The sequence below is a fragment of the Dipodomys merriami genome, unplaced genomic scaffold (genome assembly GCF_024711535.1).
Source record: "Dipodomys merriami isolate MVZ:Mamm:240054 unplaced genomic scaffold, mDipMer1.0.p SCAF_90, whole genome shotgun sequence".
In the NCBI taxonomy this organism is placed as follows: Eukaryota; Metazoa; Chordata; class Mammalia; order Rodentia; family Heteromyidae; genus Dipodomys; species Dipodomys merriami.
This window is the reverse complement of record NW_027206513.1, coordinates 2,348,934-2,368,078: the sequence shown is the minus strand read 5'-3', so window position 1 is coordinate 2,368,078 and position 19,145 is coordinate 2,348,934. Positions and strand designations below refer to the sequence as shown.

General features: G+C 36.5%; 1 protein-coding gene across 1 annotated transcript in view; it reads left to right on the top strand.

Annotated features, from left to right (window-relative positions):
• The window catches only part of Anapc1 (anaphase promoting complex subunit 1), a 105,677-nt gene that overhangs the window by 35,305 nt on the left and 51,227 nt on the right, over window positions 1-19,145 (top strand). Inside the window, exons 19-25 of the mRNA XM_070013277.1 lie at window positions 6,058-6,326; window positions 7,151-7,242; window positions 8,041-8,189; window positions 12,107-12,185; window positions 12,874-12,910; window positions 13,003-13,073; window positions 15,545-15,723. Of these exons, the coding sequence (XP_069869378.1) occupies window positions 6,058-6,326; window positions 7,151-7,242; window positions 8,041-8,189; window positions 12,107-12,185; window positions 12,874-12,910; window positions 13,003-13,073; window positions 15,545-15,723 (876 nt within the window). The remainder of the gene's footprint in view (window positions 1-6,057; window positions 6,327-7,150; window positions 7,243-8,040; window positions 8,190-12,106; window positions 12,186-12,873; window positions 12,911-13,002; window positions 13,074-15,544; window positions 15,724-19,145) is intronic.

The window sequence follows — 19,145 nt, the reverse complement described above, 5'->3', positions numbered from 1 at the left end:
AATTACATGGGCAAGGTAATGAATACATTTCTTAAGCATTGGTGCTTCCTCCTTTGTTTGCCCTCCCCTCCCCTCCCTTCCCCTCCCCTTCCCTTCTCCTCCTCCCCCACCCAAAGTTGTAAAGCTCATTTTTCGACATAACAACATTTACATCTCATTGTTGCAATGGGTCCACCTGTCCAGGCCCAAAGAAAAATAGGTCCCATGGTTTCCCTAATTTGCAGTAATGTCTGAGACATATATCTAGTATATGTCTGAGACAAACAGAAAAGGTCAGATAAGTTGATGTTAGGTGAGATGAACCATGAGACTCTTTATCACTAATTAACCACCAGAAAATTGGAAGTGGTGCTTTGATTCAAAGTGGTAGAGCACTAGCTTTGAATAAAAGCTCAGAGATAGTACCCAGGCACCATGTTCATGCCCTGTGACCAACAAAAAACAAAACAAAACACAGAATGTTTCCGTAATTCCATAAAGTTCCCCTGTACCATGTTTATTCACTTGTGTATTTTTTAACTTCCTCAAGCAACCAGTGACTTGCATTCTATCACCATATTTCAGTTGTGCCTCTTCTAGAACTTTATACAAATGAAATAATGTAGTTTGTAACCTCTAATATATATGTAACCTTTAATTTCATTTATAGCTTATATAAAGAAACTAATTTCTCTTTGGTGTAATGTTTTGAAAATTCATATTGTTGTAGATCAGTTGTTTGTTGGGACCTATTGCTGAGTAGTGTGAGTGCACCATAGTTTGGTTCTGTATGCTGATGAGTATCTAGACCTTATTTTGTTGCGCGCGCGCGCGCGTTTTACTGCCAGTCCTTGAGTTTGAACTCAGAGCCTTGACACTATCCCTGAGTTTCTTTCACTCAAGTCAACCTCTCCATCAGTGTGTGTGTGTGTTGTGTGTGTGTGTTTTGGTGCCAGTCCTTGAGTTTGAACTCAGAGCCTTGACACTATCCCTGAGTTTCTTTCACTCAAGTCAACCTCTCCATCAGTTGAGCCACAGTTCTCCTCTGGCTTTGTTTTGTTTTTGGTAGTTTACTGGAGATAAGAGTGTCTCACACACTTTCCTGCCTGGTTTTTGAACCATGATCCTCAGATCTCAATCTCTTGAGTGGTGGGATTGCAGGCATAAACCACCAGCACCTAGCCTACTTCCTTTTTTTTTTTTTTTTTTTTTAATGCCTGTCCTAGTACTTGAACTCCGGGCTTAGACTCTAACCCAGAGCTTTTTTACTGAAGGCTACTGGTTTACCACTTATGCTACAGCTCCACTTTTGGTTTATTGGTGGTTAATTGGAGATAAGGTCTCATTGACTTACCTACATAGATTACTTTGAACTGTGATCCTTAGGTCCTACCCTCTGGAGTAGCGATTTCATTTTAACAATCTTGAGTGTGTACAAAATAGTTTGCCTCAGTGATTTTAATTTAACTTTTTCTGACTATTAGCTATTTCTGTCCTTCTTTTGAAAAGTGTTTGTTTAGATCTTTCAACTTCTTTAGTTGTATTTAAAAAATATTTACTGAGCTATGGAAGTTCCTTACATGTTCTAGATAAGAGTTTTTTCCTATGTACACTTGTTGAGAACATTCCTTTCTAAAAACCAGGACATCCAAAATATATTATTATTTCAGCTGTTCCTTTTTATGGGGTTTATATAATTTGCTGTATGTATAAATTGTAAGAAGAGGGCTGAGAAGGTGGCTCAGTGGTAGAGCGCGCTTGCCTTGCATGCATGAGGCCCTGGGTTCGATTCCTCAGCAAAAAGAAAAAAGCCGGAAGTGGCGCTTTGGCTCAAGTAGTAGAGTGCTAGCCTTGAGCTGAAGAGCTGAGGGACAGTGCCCAAGCAAAAAGAAAAAAGCCGGAAGTGGCGCTTTGGCTCAAGTAGTAGAGTGCTAGCCTTGAGCTGAAGAGCTGAGGGACAGTGCCCAAGCCCAGAGTTCAGGCCCCATGACCGGACCCCCCCCAAAAAAAAAATTGTAAGAAGATCAATCAGGATAGTTAGCATTTCCATCTCTAAGCAAAATTGTTTACAATTTTGATTTCATGTTGTAATGGTACATATTTATGAAGTATACAGCGACACACACACAACCAAGCAGTGTATTTCTTTTTTTTTTGGGGGGGGGGTCCAGTTGTGGGGCCTGAACTCTGGGCCTGGGCACTGTTGCTCAGCTCTTCAGCTCAAGGCTAGCACTCTACCACTTGAGCCACAGCGCCCTTCTGGCTTTTTTTTTTCTTCTTATGTGGTGCTGAGGAATCGAACCCAGGGCCTCATACATGCAAGGCAAGCACTCTACCTCTGAGCCACCTTCCCAGCCTGAAACAGTGTATTTTCTTAGTAGTGCTTAGCAGTGCTTTTTGGTGACTGAGTACCATTTTTTAAAATTTTGGCTATTCCTGACTGCTGGGAACTGGTTGCTCATCTGGAATCCTAGCTACTCAGGAAGCTAGTATCTGAGAATTGCAGTTGGAAACCAACCTGGGAAGGAAAGTCCATGAGACTCTTATCTCCAAATAACTACCAAAAAGCTGTAAGTGGAGTTGTGGCTCAATTGGTAGAGTCCTAGCTTTGAGCAAAAAAATACTCAGGGCCAGTGCCCTAGGACCTGAACTCAAGCCCCAGGACTGGTCCAAAAAAAGTTTTTTTTTAATCTATTTTTATCCGTGTTTTTCTTCCTTTTCTTTTCCTTTTTCTTTTTTTGGAAACAGGTTCTTTCTATGTAGCTTAGACTAGCCTCCAAATCGTGATCCTCCTGTATTAAGCCTCTTAAGTGCTGTAATTATAGTCATGCAGTTTTTTTTATTTTATGGTTATTCCTTTCTGTATGTGGTCCTAAAGCTAATATTGCCTTAAGAAATAAATTCCAAAAATTATATTAAGTGAAGTAAGGCCCAAAGAAACATAGTTTCCCTTATTTGCAATAACTAGTTTATGTCTGAGACAAGCAGAAAAGGTCAGATAAGATGATGCTAAGCAAAATGAACCCCAAGATAAGGGCACAAGTGTTTTTTTCTTTCTTGCTATTGTTTGTAACCTATTTGTAAGGTACCATGTGATTTGTTTTTGTTGCTTTGCATGTTCCTCCCCCACGGTATAACCCATTTTCACTCTATTTGATGTTGGTATAATTTGGGGAGGGGAAGGGAAAAAACAAATAGTTTAAATAAGGATACGGTTGACCCACTGCAGCAATGAGATATACAAGGTGCTATGTCGAAAATGAACTTTACAATTTTGGTGGAGGGTGGGAGGGTGGGGAGTGAGAGGATGTAGTTGTGTAGATGGGAGGGAAGGGGTGGCAGAGGAAAAACAAAGGAGGAGGCAACAATGCTTGATAAGATATGTACTCATTACCTTGCTCATGTAACTGTAACCCATCTGTACAGTATTTTCACAATAAAAAACTTACTTAAAAAAATAAAAATAAATTCCAAGATCTTGAAATAGCATAGCATATTCTTTCAAAACAGTATAGTAAGTCACAAATTCAAATCAAAGCAGACCCAAACCACATAATCTAAGTTACAAGTACAAGTTAAAGTAAACCTAAATCTTGGAAAATATAGTAATCCAGTCTGAATATGAAAGATTTATTGATTATTGGGTTATAATATCAGCTCTGGTATCTTTATACATATATATATATATATATATATATATATTGTAAAGATACTCTACAGAGGGGTTACAGTTATATGAGCAAGGTAATGAGTCCATTTCCTATCAAGCATTGTTACCCCCTCCTTTGTTTTTTCCCTACCATCCCTTTCCTCCCCACTTCCCAACTCCTCCCTCCCCCTCACCAAAAGTTGTAAAGTTTGTTTTCAACATAGTGTCTTGTACATCTTGTTGTTACAATGGGTCATCCTATAACCTTATTTTAGCATTTTGTTATTTCCCTTCCCCTCCCCAAATTAGAAAAATGTATACACAAGATGCAGGACACTGGAATCAAATACAGTGACAACACGGGTTATCTCATGAGGGAAGAACATACAAAAGAAACAAAAAAATCACATAGTACATTATAAGTTCATTAAAAAGAACAACAAGAGAGATAAAAATCTCTTGTGTCCCTATATTGGGGTTCATTTCGCTTAGCATCAGCTTATCTGGTCATATGTACATAGCTTTTGACCTTTTCTGCTCATCCTAGACATATACTAGTTATTGCAGATAAGGGAAACCATGGGACCTATGTTTCTTTGGACCTGGCTTGCTTCACTTAATACAATTTTTCCAAGTCTTTCCATTTCCTAACAAATGGGGCAATGTCATTCTTTCTGATGGAGGCATAGAATTCCATTGTATGTATATATGTGTATGTGCGTGCGTGCGTGCGTGCGTGCGTGTGTGTGTGTGTGTGTGTATTCCTTATTTTCTTGATCCATTCATCTACTGAGGGGCAACTGGATTGGTTCCATATTTTAGCTATGGTGAATAATGCAGTGATAAACATAGTTGTGCTGGTCAGCTCTGGTATTTTATAAACATGAAAAGTAAGTTTACCAGCTGAATGCAGGTAGACCTTTCCTCTTGCCAAAATGTATATCAGTAAGTGTAATGGTGGTTTGGACATGCCTATCTATAGAAGGTGAGAAAATTTCTCACCATTTTTTAAAGTTAATGTTATTATAGAGATGATTACAGAGGGTTCAATTTTACATACGTTAATAAGTATATTTCCTTTTATACAGTGTCATCTGTTCCCTTATTCTCTCCCATTCCTTCCCTCCCATCTCCACCCATGAATTATATAGTTCACTTTCATCATTGTCCAGTGTGCTCCACTGCTGAACTTTTTCACCCTTTCCCATCAGAATTTGTTGCCCTTTCCCCACCTTCCTATATATATTACATGTAAATATACTGTATGTAAGGTAAAGAATACAGAATCATCAGCAAAAGAAAAATTAAGAAAAGAGTCCTTTGTTTCCATATATTTGGGGTTCATTTCAGTATGTATATTGTTTTATAGACATATGAAAAGGTGCTTAGGTATTGAACTTTTGGGATTCCCTCCTAAGACTATCCTCTTTCGGATTAACTGTACATGAGTATCTAGAATCCTGTGTAATTTGTCTTATTTCAGTGCATTTTAGATCTAACTTCTGCATATCAGAGAGAACATGCTCTGTCTCTCTAATCTTGGCTTACCTTGCTTAACATGATTTGTTCTAGTTCTGTCCATTTCCTTGCAAATGACATTATTCTTTCTGATAGCTGTGTAAAATTCCATTGTATATAGGTACCACATTTTTTGGATCCACATATCTATTTTGGGGCATTTGGGGTTGTTTCCATATTTTGGCTACTGTGAATAGTGCAGCAATGAACATGGATGTGGAGGTGTCCTTATATCCTTGCTCATGATGCTCAGGGAAGTTGCCTAGGAGTGGTTGTAGGGAAGGTCTAGTTTTTTTGAGGAACCTCTTTTTTGTGCAATTAATATAAAATGATAAAATACCCCCCCCCCCAAAAAAAAAACAATAGTTCCTAAGTAGTAGGATTCTTCTCTGGAAGTCTCTGTGAAAATATGATTGGACTTTTTGATACTTAAAAAAAAAAGTAACTTGTCTCTCTAGGCTCTGGTAGCTTGTGCCTGTAATCTTAGTTACTCAGGAGACTGAGATCTGATTATATTTCAAAGGTAGCCCAGGCAGAAAAGTCCATGAGATTCTTGTTTCCTTTTAACCACCAAAAAAGCCAGAAGTGGAGCTGTGGGTCAAGTGGTAGAACACTAGTCTTGAGCAAAAATGCTCAGGGATAGCACCTAGGCTCTTAGTTCAAGCACCAGGACAAGCACCAAAAAAACAAAAAGAAAAAGAAAAACAAAAAAAAAAAACCTCAACAAAAAAAGCAGCTTGTCTTAATGTTCACTACTGGCATCTGGAAATTGCTTGGCTATTTTATAGTTTCTTTTTTCAGCATTGTGTGTTTTTTTTTCTATTAATAGGTCAACTTAAAATGGAATTTGAATTGTTTAAGTGAATTTCAAGGAGACATTATATAAACTATATTCTTTTTATTCTTCTTAGGACTGGGAATATTTAGTAAATTCGGACTACCACAAGAATGCTGAGTCTCATCTTTTGACCAGATCCTTAGGTTTGAATTTGTTGAAAACTTCAAGGGTGAAGGATGAAGACTTGCCACAAAACCTCATCCTGGATTCATCTACTCTTCTCTTTACTCATATACCTGCAATTTTTTTTGTACTTCACCTTGTCTATGAGGAGCTTAAGTTAAATACTCTAATGGGAGAGGGAATTTGCTCGCTTATTGATCTTCTTGTTCAGCTGGCAAGGTAAATTTTGTTTATATATTAAAAACTGTCCAAAGGCCATAGACATGATATTATATAGGAATTTTATCAACAAGCTTCTGAAAGATACTTTCTCAGACAAATACAGTGTTTTTTTATGAATCACACAACTGTAAAGATAGCACTAAGTAAGGGAATAATAGTTGGAATTTTTAGTCTATACAGAATAAAGTAGCTGAGCATGGTAGTACTTAGATAAGTGAGGAAGGAGGATTGAATTTGAGGCCAGTCTGGATTATATTGGAAGCCCTTGTCTTTTACTCCTCCTCTAATAACCAGACCAAAACCAGTCAATCAAACAAACAATAAAATCCTTAGCTAATATCCCCATTTTCTAGAAGAAGGTACTGAACTAATGAATTATAGAAGGTGAACAATACTCCAGTGCTCTTTTTGTAAATTGAGCTCCATGGAATTTTTCTGGCAAAAAATTGGTTGTAGAGCTGGGAAGGTGGCTCAGTGGCAGAGTGCTTGTCTAGTATGCATGAAGCCCTGGTTTTGATTCCTCAGTACTGCGTAAACAGAAAAAGCCAGAAGTGGAGCTGTGGCTCAAGTGATAGAGTGCTAGCCTTGAGCAAAAGAAGCTCAGTGACAGTGCCTAGGCCCTGAGTTCAAGCCCCAAGACTAGGGGCAAAAAAAGGTTATATTTGTCATACTGGGCACTTTGATATCTAAACACAAGAAACTAGATTTGATTTATCTTTTTCATAATCATATTTTTAAAAAGTATACATGCAACTGGCTAATCTTTTTAACTGACAGGAAATGCTGTTGTGCCTATTAAAATATGCTTTTAATATTTTTAGGGACTTAAAAGTGGGGTCTTATGTAGATCACTACTATAGAGACTATCCAATGCTTGTCAGAACTACTGGACAAGTATGTACTATTGATCAGGGTAAGTATTTGAGTTATTACAGATTTTCTGACCAGTGTAGTGACATTTACATGTGTCTTTTTCAATGAATAACAAAGGACAAATTCTCATTAAGTAAAGTCTCTTCACCAGGCTAATTTTGGTATCTAGTATTTGATCCCCGACTTTTAGTAAGTCATAACTTTGTCAGTATATATAGGAAAAACTGTACCCATCCTTAAGTTTGTGACTTAAAATAGTTCAGAGGGAGCTTCTGATGTTAAGGAATAATTTACTTGTGTGTTCTCTAGTTAGTAGCTATTAGTCACATGTTACTTGAATTTAATTAAAATTAAGCATTTAATTTCTCAATGTACTAGCCATTTTTCTAATACTCAGTAACCACATAAGCTAGTGGTTACCATGTTTTGACAGCACAGATGTAGGACTTTTCCATCACTAGTTTACTCTTCTAGACCTTGAGCTAAAGGGACCCAAAGTTTGGACCCAGTTCTTAAGCTGAATCCTTGGTGTCCCCTTTGTTTTCTTATTTTTAAGATTAGGCCAGAAAACCTTGGTAAGATTTTATGTATGCTTTGGGAACCAGAATTTGCTAAATTACTTTTCAGGATGGGATGAAATGCAAGTTGTTTAAATTTGCACATGATAATGTAGTTAGCTACTTATTGTGACGGAAAATATGAAGCATTTTGAAGAATGGGAAAATGTTATCCTGATTGTTTTGAAATGACTGGTACATTTAATGATCTTCCCTTTAGAATAAAGTAGTGTTCTCTTACATGTTCTTGACTCTTTATAAACACTTATCTAATTTTAAAGGGCAAACAGGATTTATGCATCATCCATCATTTTTTACTTCTGAGCCACCAAGTATTTATCAGTGGGTGAGTTCTTGTCTTCAAGGTGAAGGAATGCCACCCTATCCTTACCTCCCTGGCATCTGTGAAAGAAGCAGACTAGTAGTCTTGGTATGTATTCAGTGTGGTGACTGTCTTGTTTAAGTTTGTTGTTGTTTTATTAGCATACATTAATTGTACATGCATTATGACATTTTCATACATATATACATACATACAAACTGCATTTTTTTTTTTTTTTGGTTGGATGTGGGCCTTGAAATCCTCAGGGCCTGGACACTGTCCCTGACGTCTTTTGCTGAAGGCTGGTGCTCTACCACTTTGAGCCACAGTTCCACTTCTGTTTTTTGAATGGTTAATTGGAGATATGAGTCTCATGGGGCCTTTTCTGCCATGGCTGACTTCTGTGATCCTCAGATTTCAGCCTCCTGAGTAGCTAAGATTACAGGTACGAGCCACCAGCACTGGCAGGATATATGCCTTAGCTATTTGTATTTCCTCTGAGAACTGTTCATTCAGTTTACTTCTTATCCATTTATTATTTGGATTACTTGTTCTTTTACTGTTTAATATTATGAGCTCTTTTTTTAGTCTGAATATTAATCCTTTATATGTTGAAAAGCGGTGGTGATTTTTTTTTTTTTCTTATTCTGTGGGTTATCTGGTTGTTTGACACCAACAAAACCAAAAACCTCCACTATCCTATGGAACTCAGCCTCCTTAAAAGCTAAGTTTGCAGGTGTGAGCCATCAGTAGTGTGTGTGTGTTTTGACCCTGGTAACTTGTATTCTGTTGACATGAAATTTACTTAGTTTAGGTACCTCTTGTTAGGCTCATACAATATTTACTAATCCTTATTTTCTACTACACAAAGAGTATTCCACATAGAATAATATTTTCAGAATTTATTCATGTTATAGCATTGCCAAAATCACATTCCTTCTTAAATGAGTAATTATTGTGTAGATACACAATAAATAAATAGTAAATAAATAGTTTCTCCTATTCTCTATTCATGGATACATGAGTTGTGTCCACCTCTTGGCTGTTGTGGATGATGCTTCCCTGTTAACTGTCACTTGTACCAATCTGTATAAGTTGTATAATCTGTAAGTCTGCTTTGGGTTCTTTTTGATTTGTACTTGGAAAGGTATATACTAGTTCATATAGTTTGATGTCCATTTCAGGAACCACTAAATGTATTTTATATAAGCTGCAGTATTTTATATTCCCACCAACAATGCAAGAGTTAGGGTCTCAATTTTATTTTAATTAATTAATTTTTTTGTCGGTCATGAGGCTTGCACTCTGGGTCTGAATTCTGTCCCTTAGCTCTTTATCTCAAGGCTAGTGCTCTACCACTCGAGCCACTGCACTACTTTCGGTTTTCTGAGTGGTTTATTGGAGATAAGAGTCTCACAAATTTCCTACCCAGGCTGGCTTTGAACTGTGATCCTCAGATCTCAGCCTCCTGAGTAGCTAGGATTATAGGCGTGAGATAGGCGTGAGCTACCAGCTCCGACAGGTTTCAGTTTTACTACATTCTTGCCAACGTTTGTTTCTTGATTTTTTTTTTTTTAAATAGCCATCCTAGTAGGTAAGAAATAGCATTTCATTGTGGTTTTCTAATGAACAGTGATTTCTCCAATGGCCAGTGATGTTAAGGATATTTTTGTGTGCCTATAGCCAATTTATATGTTCAAAGAAATGTCTAAGTTATTTGACTGGGTTTTTTTTTGTGTTTTGTTTTTTGGTTGGTCATGGGGCTTGAACTCTGGGCCTGGGTACTGTCCTTCAGCTCTTCAGCTCAAGGTGAGCGCTCTACCACTTGAGCCACAGCGCCACTTCTGGTTTTCTAGTGCTTTATTGGAGATGAGTCTCACGGACTTTCCTGCCCTGGCTGGCTTTGAACCGTGATTCTCAGATCTCAGCCTCCTGAGTAACTAGGATTACAGGCATGAGCCACTGGCACCCGGCTCCTTTGACTGTTTTTGAATTGTAGTTTTTTGAAAATGATTGTAGGTAGCTGGGCGCCGGTGGCTCACGCCTGTGATCCTAGCTATTCAGGAGGCTGAGATGTGAGGATCACCATTCAAAGCCAGCCTGGGCAGGAAAGTCCATGAGACTCTTTATCTCCAATAAAAACCACTAGAAAACCAGAAATGGTGCTGTGGCTCAAGAGGTACAGCGCTTGCCTTGAGCTGAAGAGCGCAGAAACAGCGCCCAAGACCAGAGTTCAAGCCCATGATCGACCAAAAAAAAAAAAGTTTGTAGGTGTTTATTAGCATTTTGTTGTAGTTTATCAAGATAATTTTATTAAGTTTATTAGGATAATTAAGATATTGTTATAGGACTTTACTAATTAAGATATTAATCATTTTTCTTCTCAAATACATGATTTAAAATATATTCTTAGTAAAATTGGCTTTTGTGCTCAGCTTACCTTTTTGTCTTTCTTTAGATTTTTATACTCTCAATATTCCTTTATCACTTGTGTGCTCACAGACCTACTTAAAACATACATGAAAATAAACAACAGAAGCTTTTGGTTTTGTCATGAGTTTTATTGTTAGACTTATTAGATATTTTGCTAATGAGATATTTGTAACAATCATTCTAGACTCTTAGCTATGGCTCTACTATGTCTGCAGGTACTAGTGGAGATATGGTATTGGCTGGTTATCCTTAGATGAAACGAAGGAAGGGAAAATAAGGAAGGGATCTAAGGTTTATTGTGGGCCTATTGTCTTTAAGAAGCTTCGTGATTTCTTATTTAGGTATATTTTATCTATATTATTGTGCTATTTTTGATTAATGTGATTTATATCTAAAAATAGATTAACAATACATATTTTTGTATTTGCTATAGGGCATATATTTAAACTTTTTGGATAGGATGGTATATATGTATTGTGGACAAAAGGATGTGGTAACTTGCTTTCTTTGTGAAAGCAAATACTACTACAGCTCTTTGGAATTTAGAGCGTGGAGATTAAATAAAGATTATTTTGCCTAGTAGTTAATCCCACCTCCACATCCAAAATAGATTGAAAGCAGTTAACATTTTAAAATATGTATGTGGTCATATGATTTGGCACTGTAGTAGAAACCTTTATTTTTTCTTTTTTGAGACCTATTTACTAGAAAAATTTTCTTGGTATTGTTTGTAAGTAAGCATAATGTTTTAAAACAAAGCCAAATTGAGATACTTCTAAATAGCTCTTAGATACTACTAGGATGCGGCTAGATAACCATTAGGATGAGTAAAATTCAGTTTTGGTGAGAATATGAAGCAACTGAAACTCATTTTGCTGGTGATGCTGCAAAAATCGTGCAGAATTTGGAAAACTGAGATTTTTGTAAAACAATTCTACTTTTAGGTGTTTACTTAAGACAATCAGAAACATACCTATACAAAAATTCAAGTGTGAATGCTTAAAGCAGGTTTTCTCATAATTAACACATTGAAAACAACCCAGAGGTCCACCAGTTTTTGAGTAAAATTAGTACATCTGTATAATGGAATAGTTCAGCAGTAAATAGAAACAAACTTCTAATATAAGCAGTAAAGCAAATGATTCTCAAAGGCGCTATGCTACATTGCAGAAGGAAAACATGAAAGATTATATATTGTATAATCTCTTTTACATAATGTTGTAGGACAGGCAAAACTGTGAGTCAAGAAAAGGTTTCTAGTGTTGGTGTAGGAGGAAGTGGGGTGATGGTAGAGGGCACAGGGAGCCTTTTGCTGTAGTACAGATACTCTGTGTTATGAGTATGCTGTGGTCACATGATTTTATTATGGTTGTCATGGAGTTTTAACACCTAAAATGGTAAGTCTTCTAACAGTATTTTTTTCTCCCTAATTATACCTCAGTACTTAAAAAAATATTATTAGTACTTATATATCCTCAACACTGGGTAGAATAAGGCAGGAGGATTACAAGTTCCATCCCAGCCTGAGCTATGTAGTGAGATCCTATCTCAAAAATGTTTAAAAAAAAAATGACTGTTTTCTATTTCTACAGAGTATTGCCCTCTACATCCTTGGTGATGAGAGCTGTGTTTCTGATGATGCCTCACAATATTTATCCAAACTAACTATAAGTAAGTTGATATAAAGCTCAGCCTCTCAAATTATTATTATTTGCAATACTGAGATTTTGAATGCAGGCTTGCACTTGTAGGCAGGTGCTTTACTAGCCCCTTTTGCTTTCAGTATTTTTCAGATATAGTCTCTCTCTTTGCCTGGACCAGCCTGGACCACATGTTCCCATTTGTACTTACTCATGTAGCTGGGCTGATATGTACAAGCCACCATGTCCAGGTTTTGTTTGGTTGAGATGGGATCCTGTGAACACCTTAGCCTTGGTTGTTCTTGAACTAAGATCCTCTTGATCTCCCAAATAGCTACCAGTTGCCACACTTGTCCTAAAATACATTTGTACAAATGCCACTATCATAACAAGAAAATTAAAATGTTTGTCTGTGTTTGCTTTAGAGGCCATATGTTGCTTCTTCTATGATGTTTTAGTATAAAATCCAGAAATTATTTTTGTATGCCAGGATTACTCAAAATTTGACAAATCTTACTTTACTATAGTATGGCTAAAGAGAATCATGGTAGCTTCCAGGAAATTGTTAAATTTTCCAGGTTTTCCAAGTACTGCTTATTGTATTATTTTTTCTGAGTTGATTGTTAATGAATTTTTATTTCCAAGTGTCTTTACATATTTTTACATATTCTTTCTCTCAGTGAAGCTATTCACAGAAAGTTTCATTTTATGCCTTTTAGCTCCTCAGAAGTCACAATTGGAGCAGGAAGAAAAGAGGTAACTTTTATTCAGATCGTGCTTTCATATTTAGAATTTAAAATGGTACTGTTTTATTGCTGTGTTTAATAATTGTGTTCTATCCTATATAGGTTTAGTTTCCGGCATTGCACGTCTGTTTCTAGCCTAGCTGAAAGATTAGTTGTTTGGATGACCAGTGTGGGTAAGAGCATCTACCTTCTAACTAGGTCCTGCTTTTTGCATGCTTCCTGCATGCTACCTAGAACTGTCAGGTACAAGGGGAAAAGGGATATGGCTGTGTGTGAAAGGACCTAAGACTGAAATTATGGGTCATCACACCAGACTTCTTCCAGGCAATTTCATAAGTTAGGATATTAGCTTTTTACTTCTTAGTGCAAAGATGTCTTTATTTTTTATTCCTCTTAGTATAGTTGAGGCTCTGCTAATATAAACTGGAGAACTTTCATCTGTATATTTGAACTGGAAACCATAATGATACACAGGTTTCAAAAATAATTATTTCTGGCAAAGTCTAAAATTGTGTAAAAATAAGCTTTTGAAGGATAAGAGCCAGGGGACTCAGGTATCATGATGAATGAACCAAACATTCAGCTGCGAAGGAGAAAAATAACCTTTTGAAAACAGAGCTGAAAATTAAAAAGTACTGATGAGCATATGTTAAAAAAATGGGTGCTGTCTTTTATATGTGTGTGTATAGTTCAAAAATAATTTTTAATGAATATTACAAGATGTTTCTGAGTTCTTACCTAGAGAATGCCTAAATGAAGTACCTCACAGGTTTTCTTTTTTTTGTTTGGGTCCGGTCGTGGGGCCTGAACTCTGGGCCTGGGCACTGTCCCTCAGCTCTTCAGCTCAAGCTAGCGTTCTACCACTTGAGCCACAGCGCCACTTCCGGCTTTTTTCTTATGTGGTGCTGAGGAATTGAACCCAGGGCCTCAGGCATGCAAGGCAGGCGCTCTACCACTGAGCCACCTTCCCAGCCCACAGGTTTTCTTTTTTTGCACACCACCTTGAGAATGATAATAGTTGTCTTACCTGTATAGACTACTTATGCCAGAAATATCAGATGAGTTCTATTCATCTTTATATCACTTGATATTTAATAAAATATTCTTCTTTTTTTTTTAAATTTATTTTATTTGTGAACATACTGTACAGAGGAGTTACAATTACGTGCGCAGGATAATGCGTACATTTCTTACCAAGCATTGCAGCCTCCTCCTTTGTTTACCCTTCACATCCCTTCCCAGCCTCCCCCCTCCCCCCATCCCAATCCTTCTCCATCCCCCCCCCCCCCCCCCCCGCACCGACGTTGTAAAGCTAGTTTTGGACATGACAACTTGTACTTCTCATTGTTGCAACAGTTCCACCTGTATCCTTAAACAACTGGTTTTTCCCCATCTCCTCCACAAGTTATACTGACATCAAATATAGTGAAAGCAGGGGTTATACTGTGGGGGAGGGATATACAAAGCAACAAAGAGATAATCTTATAAATGCGTTAGAAACACATGCATGAAAGAAAAAAACATTAAAATACACATCTAAGGGTTCATTTTCCTGACATCACATTATCTGACCTTTTAAAATATTATTCTTAACTAAGGAACTATTTTGCCTAAATAGTGATCAACTTTCTATATTATAAATAATGCATAATATTAAAGTTGCAAAAAAATAAGAAACGTAATTTGAATTACCCTTAGAAATCTAAATATTTAAAATATGAACTATGTTATACATTCAAAGAATGCATGAAATATATATGTTTAGTAGGAGAGAATATTTGTTACCCACCTTTAGGAATAGATTATTACCACTGCAGTTGTAGGCCCCTGTGTACTTGTTCCTGTATGCTACTCTCCTCCAACATACCTCATTGTTATATGTGAACACTATCCTGCCTATATTGTTTCTTATCTTCACCTTGTTTTTTTTTATAGTTCTACATTTTATATAAATATATATTTGACAGAAATGTTCAGTCTTCTTCAAACAGCATTATTTTAAAGATTTATCCATGATAACTTAATGTAGAAATAGGTCATTATGTTGAAATTAGACAAAGGAACTTGTATTCCTTTTGTGGCATAGTGAAATAGTCTTTCTATTGGATATATTTATACTTGTATCTTTGGGCATATGGGCACAAGTTTCTTGTGACTGAGTACATACCAGGTCTCCCAGTGTGATTATACCAGTTTACATTGCTCTGTGTACTTGCCATGTATTAGTGTTGATTGACTTTAATACTTGTCAATTGAATATGAAGCTATTTTGTCAGTTTTATTTTATATTTCCCTGACTACTCATTAAGTAGATCATCAGCTCTTATGTGTCTAAACCATTTGTATTTCCTCTTTGGGGAAGTTTGTTTTTGTTATTTGTATTTTCCATTTGGGGTAGTTTGTCTTTATTTTGGGAGTTCTCTTTTTTTTCCCTGTGTTTTCTTTTTTTCTGTGTCAGGGTTTTAGGTGTTCTCTTTGAAATAATTTATACTAATTCCTGATAGCAAGCATATCATGTGCCAGTAAGATGAATAAAATGATTTTCTTCTTTAGTTGTTAGGACAAACTTTCAGTAGCCAGTCAGAAGATTATTGGAGGAGTTGCAATTCTAAATTAACATTATCTTCCTTCTTTTCACTGCAAGGATTCACTTTAAGAGATTTGGAAACTCTTCCTTTTGGAATTGCTCTTCCCATCAGAGATGCAATTTATCATTGTCGAGAGCAACCTGATTCAGATTGGCCAGAAGCTGTCTGTGTCTTGATTGGACGTCAGGATCTTTCCAAACAGGCTTGTGAAGGAAACTTACCCAGAGGGAAATCTGTGAGTATCGGCCTAGGAAATTTAAAGTTCAGTTTTGTCCTTAGGGGAAAAAAAAAAAATAGAATGCTTTTATTTTTTTCTGTGTCTCTTTTTGCGTATCAGTTTGTCTTTTTTTTTTTTTTTTTCAGTTGTGGGGCCTGAGTATCAGCCTAGGAAATTTAAAGTTCAGTTTTGTCCTTAGAGAAAATAAAAAAAAATAGAATGCTTTTATTTTTTCTGTATCTCTTTATACATATCAGTTTGTCTTTTTTTTTTTTTTTTGGTCGGTTGTGGGGCCTGAGCTCTGGGCCTGGTCTCTCAGCTCTTCAGCACAAGGCTAGTGCTTCACCACTTGAGCTACAGTACCTCTTCCGGCTTTTTCTGCTTATGTGGTGCTGAGGAATCAAACTCAGGGCCTCATGAATGCAAGGCAAGCAGGCTACCACTCAGCCACCTTCCCAGCTCCATAAGTTTGTCTTTTATATTGTAGATAGGGTTTAAAATTGAACATACCATCATCATCATCATCATCATTATTTCAGTAGGTAGGCTTGTGCTTTCTAGGTTCTTTCCTCTTGAACCATGCTTTCAGTCCTTTTTAGCACTGTTATTTTTGTTTGTTTAGATAGGCTCTCACTTTTTTCCTGGCCTGTATGTGGAATGTGAATACTTCTATTTTAGACTTCCTGATGTAGCAAGGATGATAGGTATGTACTACCATACCCTGCTTCTTCTGTTAATATCTCAAGCTATTTTGCCTGGGCTGGCCTGGAACTGTTAACCTCACTATCAGCCTCCCAAATCGATAGGATTACAGGCTTGAGCCACCATGCCAGTTCTAAACACATTTTAATAGTTGCAAACTGAACACAAAGCAGGGGGTTTTGTGACTATTATGTCTCTCCTGGACTTTTTTTGGTCTTGAATTAGGATATGTACTAAGTCAGCAGAAAACGTATTTGTACCTTAGCAATTAAGCTGTTTATTGACTTTTGTGTAGAAAAAATTGGATGACACGTATACTGAATTTAGATAGTTAAAATATACCTGTTTTCTCTCCCAAATGCTTTTGAAGTGTTGAATTTCTTGATATAAACTTTTAAGTAAGTATAAATATATTTGTTTAATCATATGGAAGTGGAGCCCTTGGCAAAAAGCACTTTTTTCTCCTCATGTTGTTTAGAAGATGTCATGAAATACTCTCCCATTTTATCTTTTTAAGAATGAGTTCCAAGAAGCCTGAAATTAAAAGTAAGGTAAAATACTTTATCACTTTCTAGTTATCTCCCTTTTAATTTACTTAAAATCTTAAAATGAGACGTGTGAGGACCTGGTTGACAAGTTAATTTGAATGTGTCAAAATCTCTAGTAGAGAGGAGTTTGGATGTTTCTAACACAAAACAGTGATAATATTTCAGGTGACTGACATGCCAGTTACCCTGATCTGATCATTCCTTAATTTATTATATATTAAAATACCATAATGTGCCCTCAAAATGTGCATAATTATGTACTAAGTATTGGGTTGGAGGTGTACCTCAGTGGTAGAGTACTTGCCGATAGTGTATTAGACTGGATTTCAACCACAACACTGTAAAAATTAATTAAATTTAATTTAAAAAGGGAACCTTCAAATCTCTTAGAACTCTAATTCTAAAAATAAATAGTAATCCAGGTATGGTAGTTTGTGCTTGCAATCAATCCCATTTACTCAGGAATCTGAGGAATTTGGTTGTGAGTTGGAGACTGTCCCAGGGAAAGTTGGACCCTATCTCTTTATAAACAAAGGAACTTGGGATGTGGGTTGAATGGCTCTAGGTTCAATTACCCTTTTACCTTTCTCCACAAAAAAAGAAAAAAAAAAAAGGATAGCCTCTTTGAATCATCACACAATAATCTGTGCGTTGTAACTATTTTTTTTTTGTGCGTTGTAACTATTGATAAATCACATTAGGTCTTGGACTATTAGCAGAGCGTGTATCAAAATTCACTCTTAATCTCACTGTTGGTTATCATGGCTCTGTGCCTGCTGAATCAGTTTCCATGACGATCTGATCTCCATGAATTTGTGTCTAGATGGCAACTAATTCTTAGTTGAATTAGTATATTTCCTGAAAACAAATCTTCTCTGCTAGTCCATTTTTTCTTGAACAAGGAAGATCTTTAGCACTTAGGTTTCTTTCTTTTTCTTTCTTTCTTTTTTTTTTTTTTTTTTACTGTGAGTGCTGATCATTACCACAAATATTTTTATCTATATTTAAATATAATTTTAAAGAATTCTATCTAAATCAATTTGTTTAGTTCTGGAGGATACATTTTATAACAAGTTTCATCTAAATTCAGCTTGTCAGCTATTTGGGTTTATAATGGATGAGGTTAAGTAATCCAGTAGAACAACATACTCTCACCTAATGATGTGCTACAGTTTGAGAACCATGTCATTAGGAGTTTTTGTTGTGCGAATATTAAAGTACTTCCTACTACAGTATCAGTAAGCATAAATACTATTTTCTGGGACCATCATTAATCGGATGTCCAGCATGCCATTGATAGAAACATAGTAATGTAGTGCATGACTAGAGTTGCTTTTATTTTTATTTTGTTAATTTTTTTTTATTGTGAAAATACTGTACAGAGGGGTTACAATTACATGGGCAAGATAATGAGTACATTTCTTATCAAGCATTGTAGCCTCCTTCTTTGGTTCCCCTTCTCATCCCTTCCCATCCTCCCCCCCCCCCCCCCCCCAGCTACGTTGTAAAGTTTGTTTTCGACATAACGACTTGTACATCTCATTGTTGCAATGGGTCCACCTGTATCCTTGTTTAAAGGATTTGTTTTTCCCCTTCCCCTCCACAAATTATACCAACATCAAATACAGTGAAAGCAGGGGTTATACTGTGGGGGAGGAACATACAGAGCAACAAAGAAATAATCTTACAAATGTGTTAGAAACAATCACATGAAAGAAAAAAACATTTGAATACATATCTTAGGGTTCATTTCCCTAACATCACCTTATCTGACCTTTTCTGCTTGACTCAGACATACACTAGATATTGCAAATAAGGGAAACCATGGATCGTCTTTGGGCCTGGCTTACTTCACTTAATATAATTTTTCCCAAGCCTTTCCATTTCCTAACAAATGAGGCAAGTAGCAAAAACTCCCATGCTCCTGAGTTGGAAAGATCAACATTGTGAAAATGGCAATACTTCCCAAAGCTATCTACAAATTCAATGCAATACCTATCAAAATTCCAACCTCATTCTTCAAGGAAATAGAAGAGGCAATCCAAAAATTCATATGGAACAATAAAAGACCCCGAATAGCAAAAAACGATCCTCAACAGAAAAAAAAACTGCTGGAGGAATATCAATACCAAATTTCAAACTCTAAAGCCATAGTAATCAAAACAGCTTGGTACTGGCACAAGAACAGAC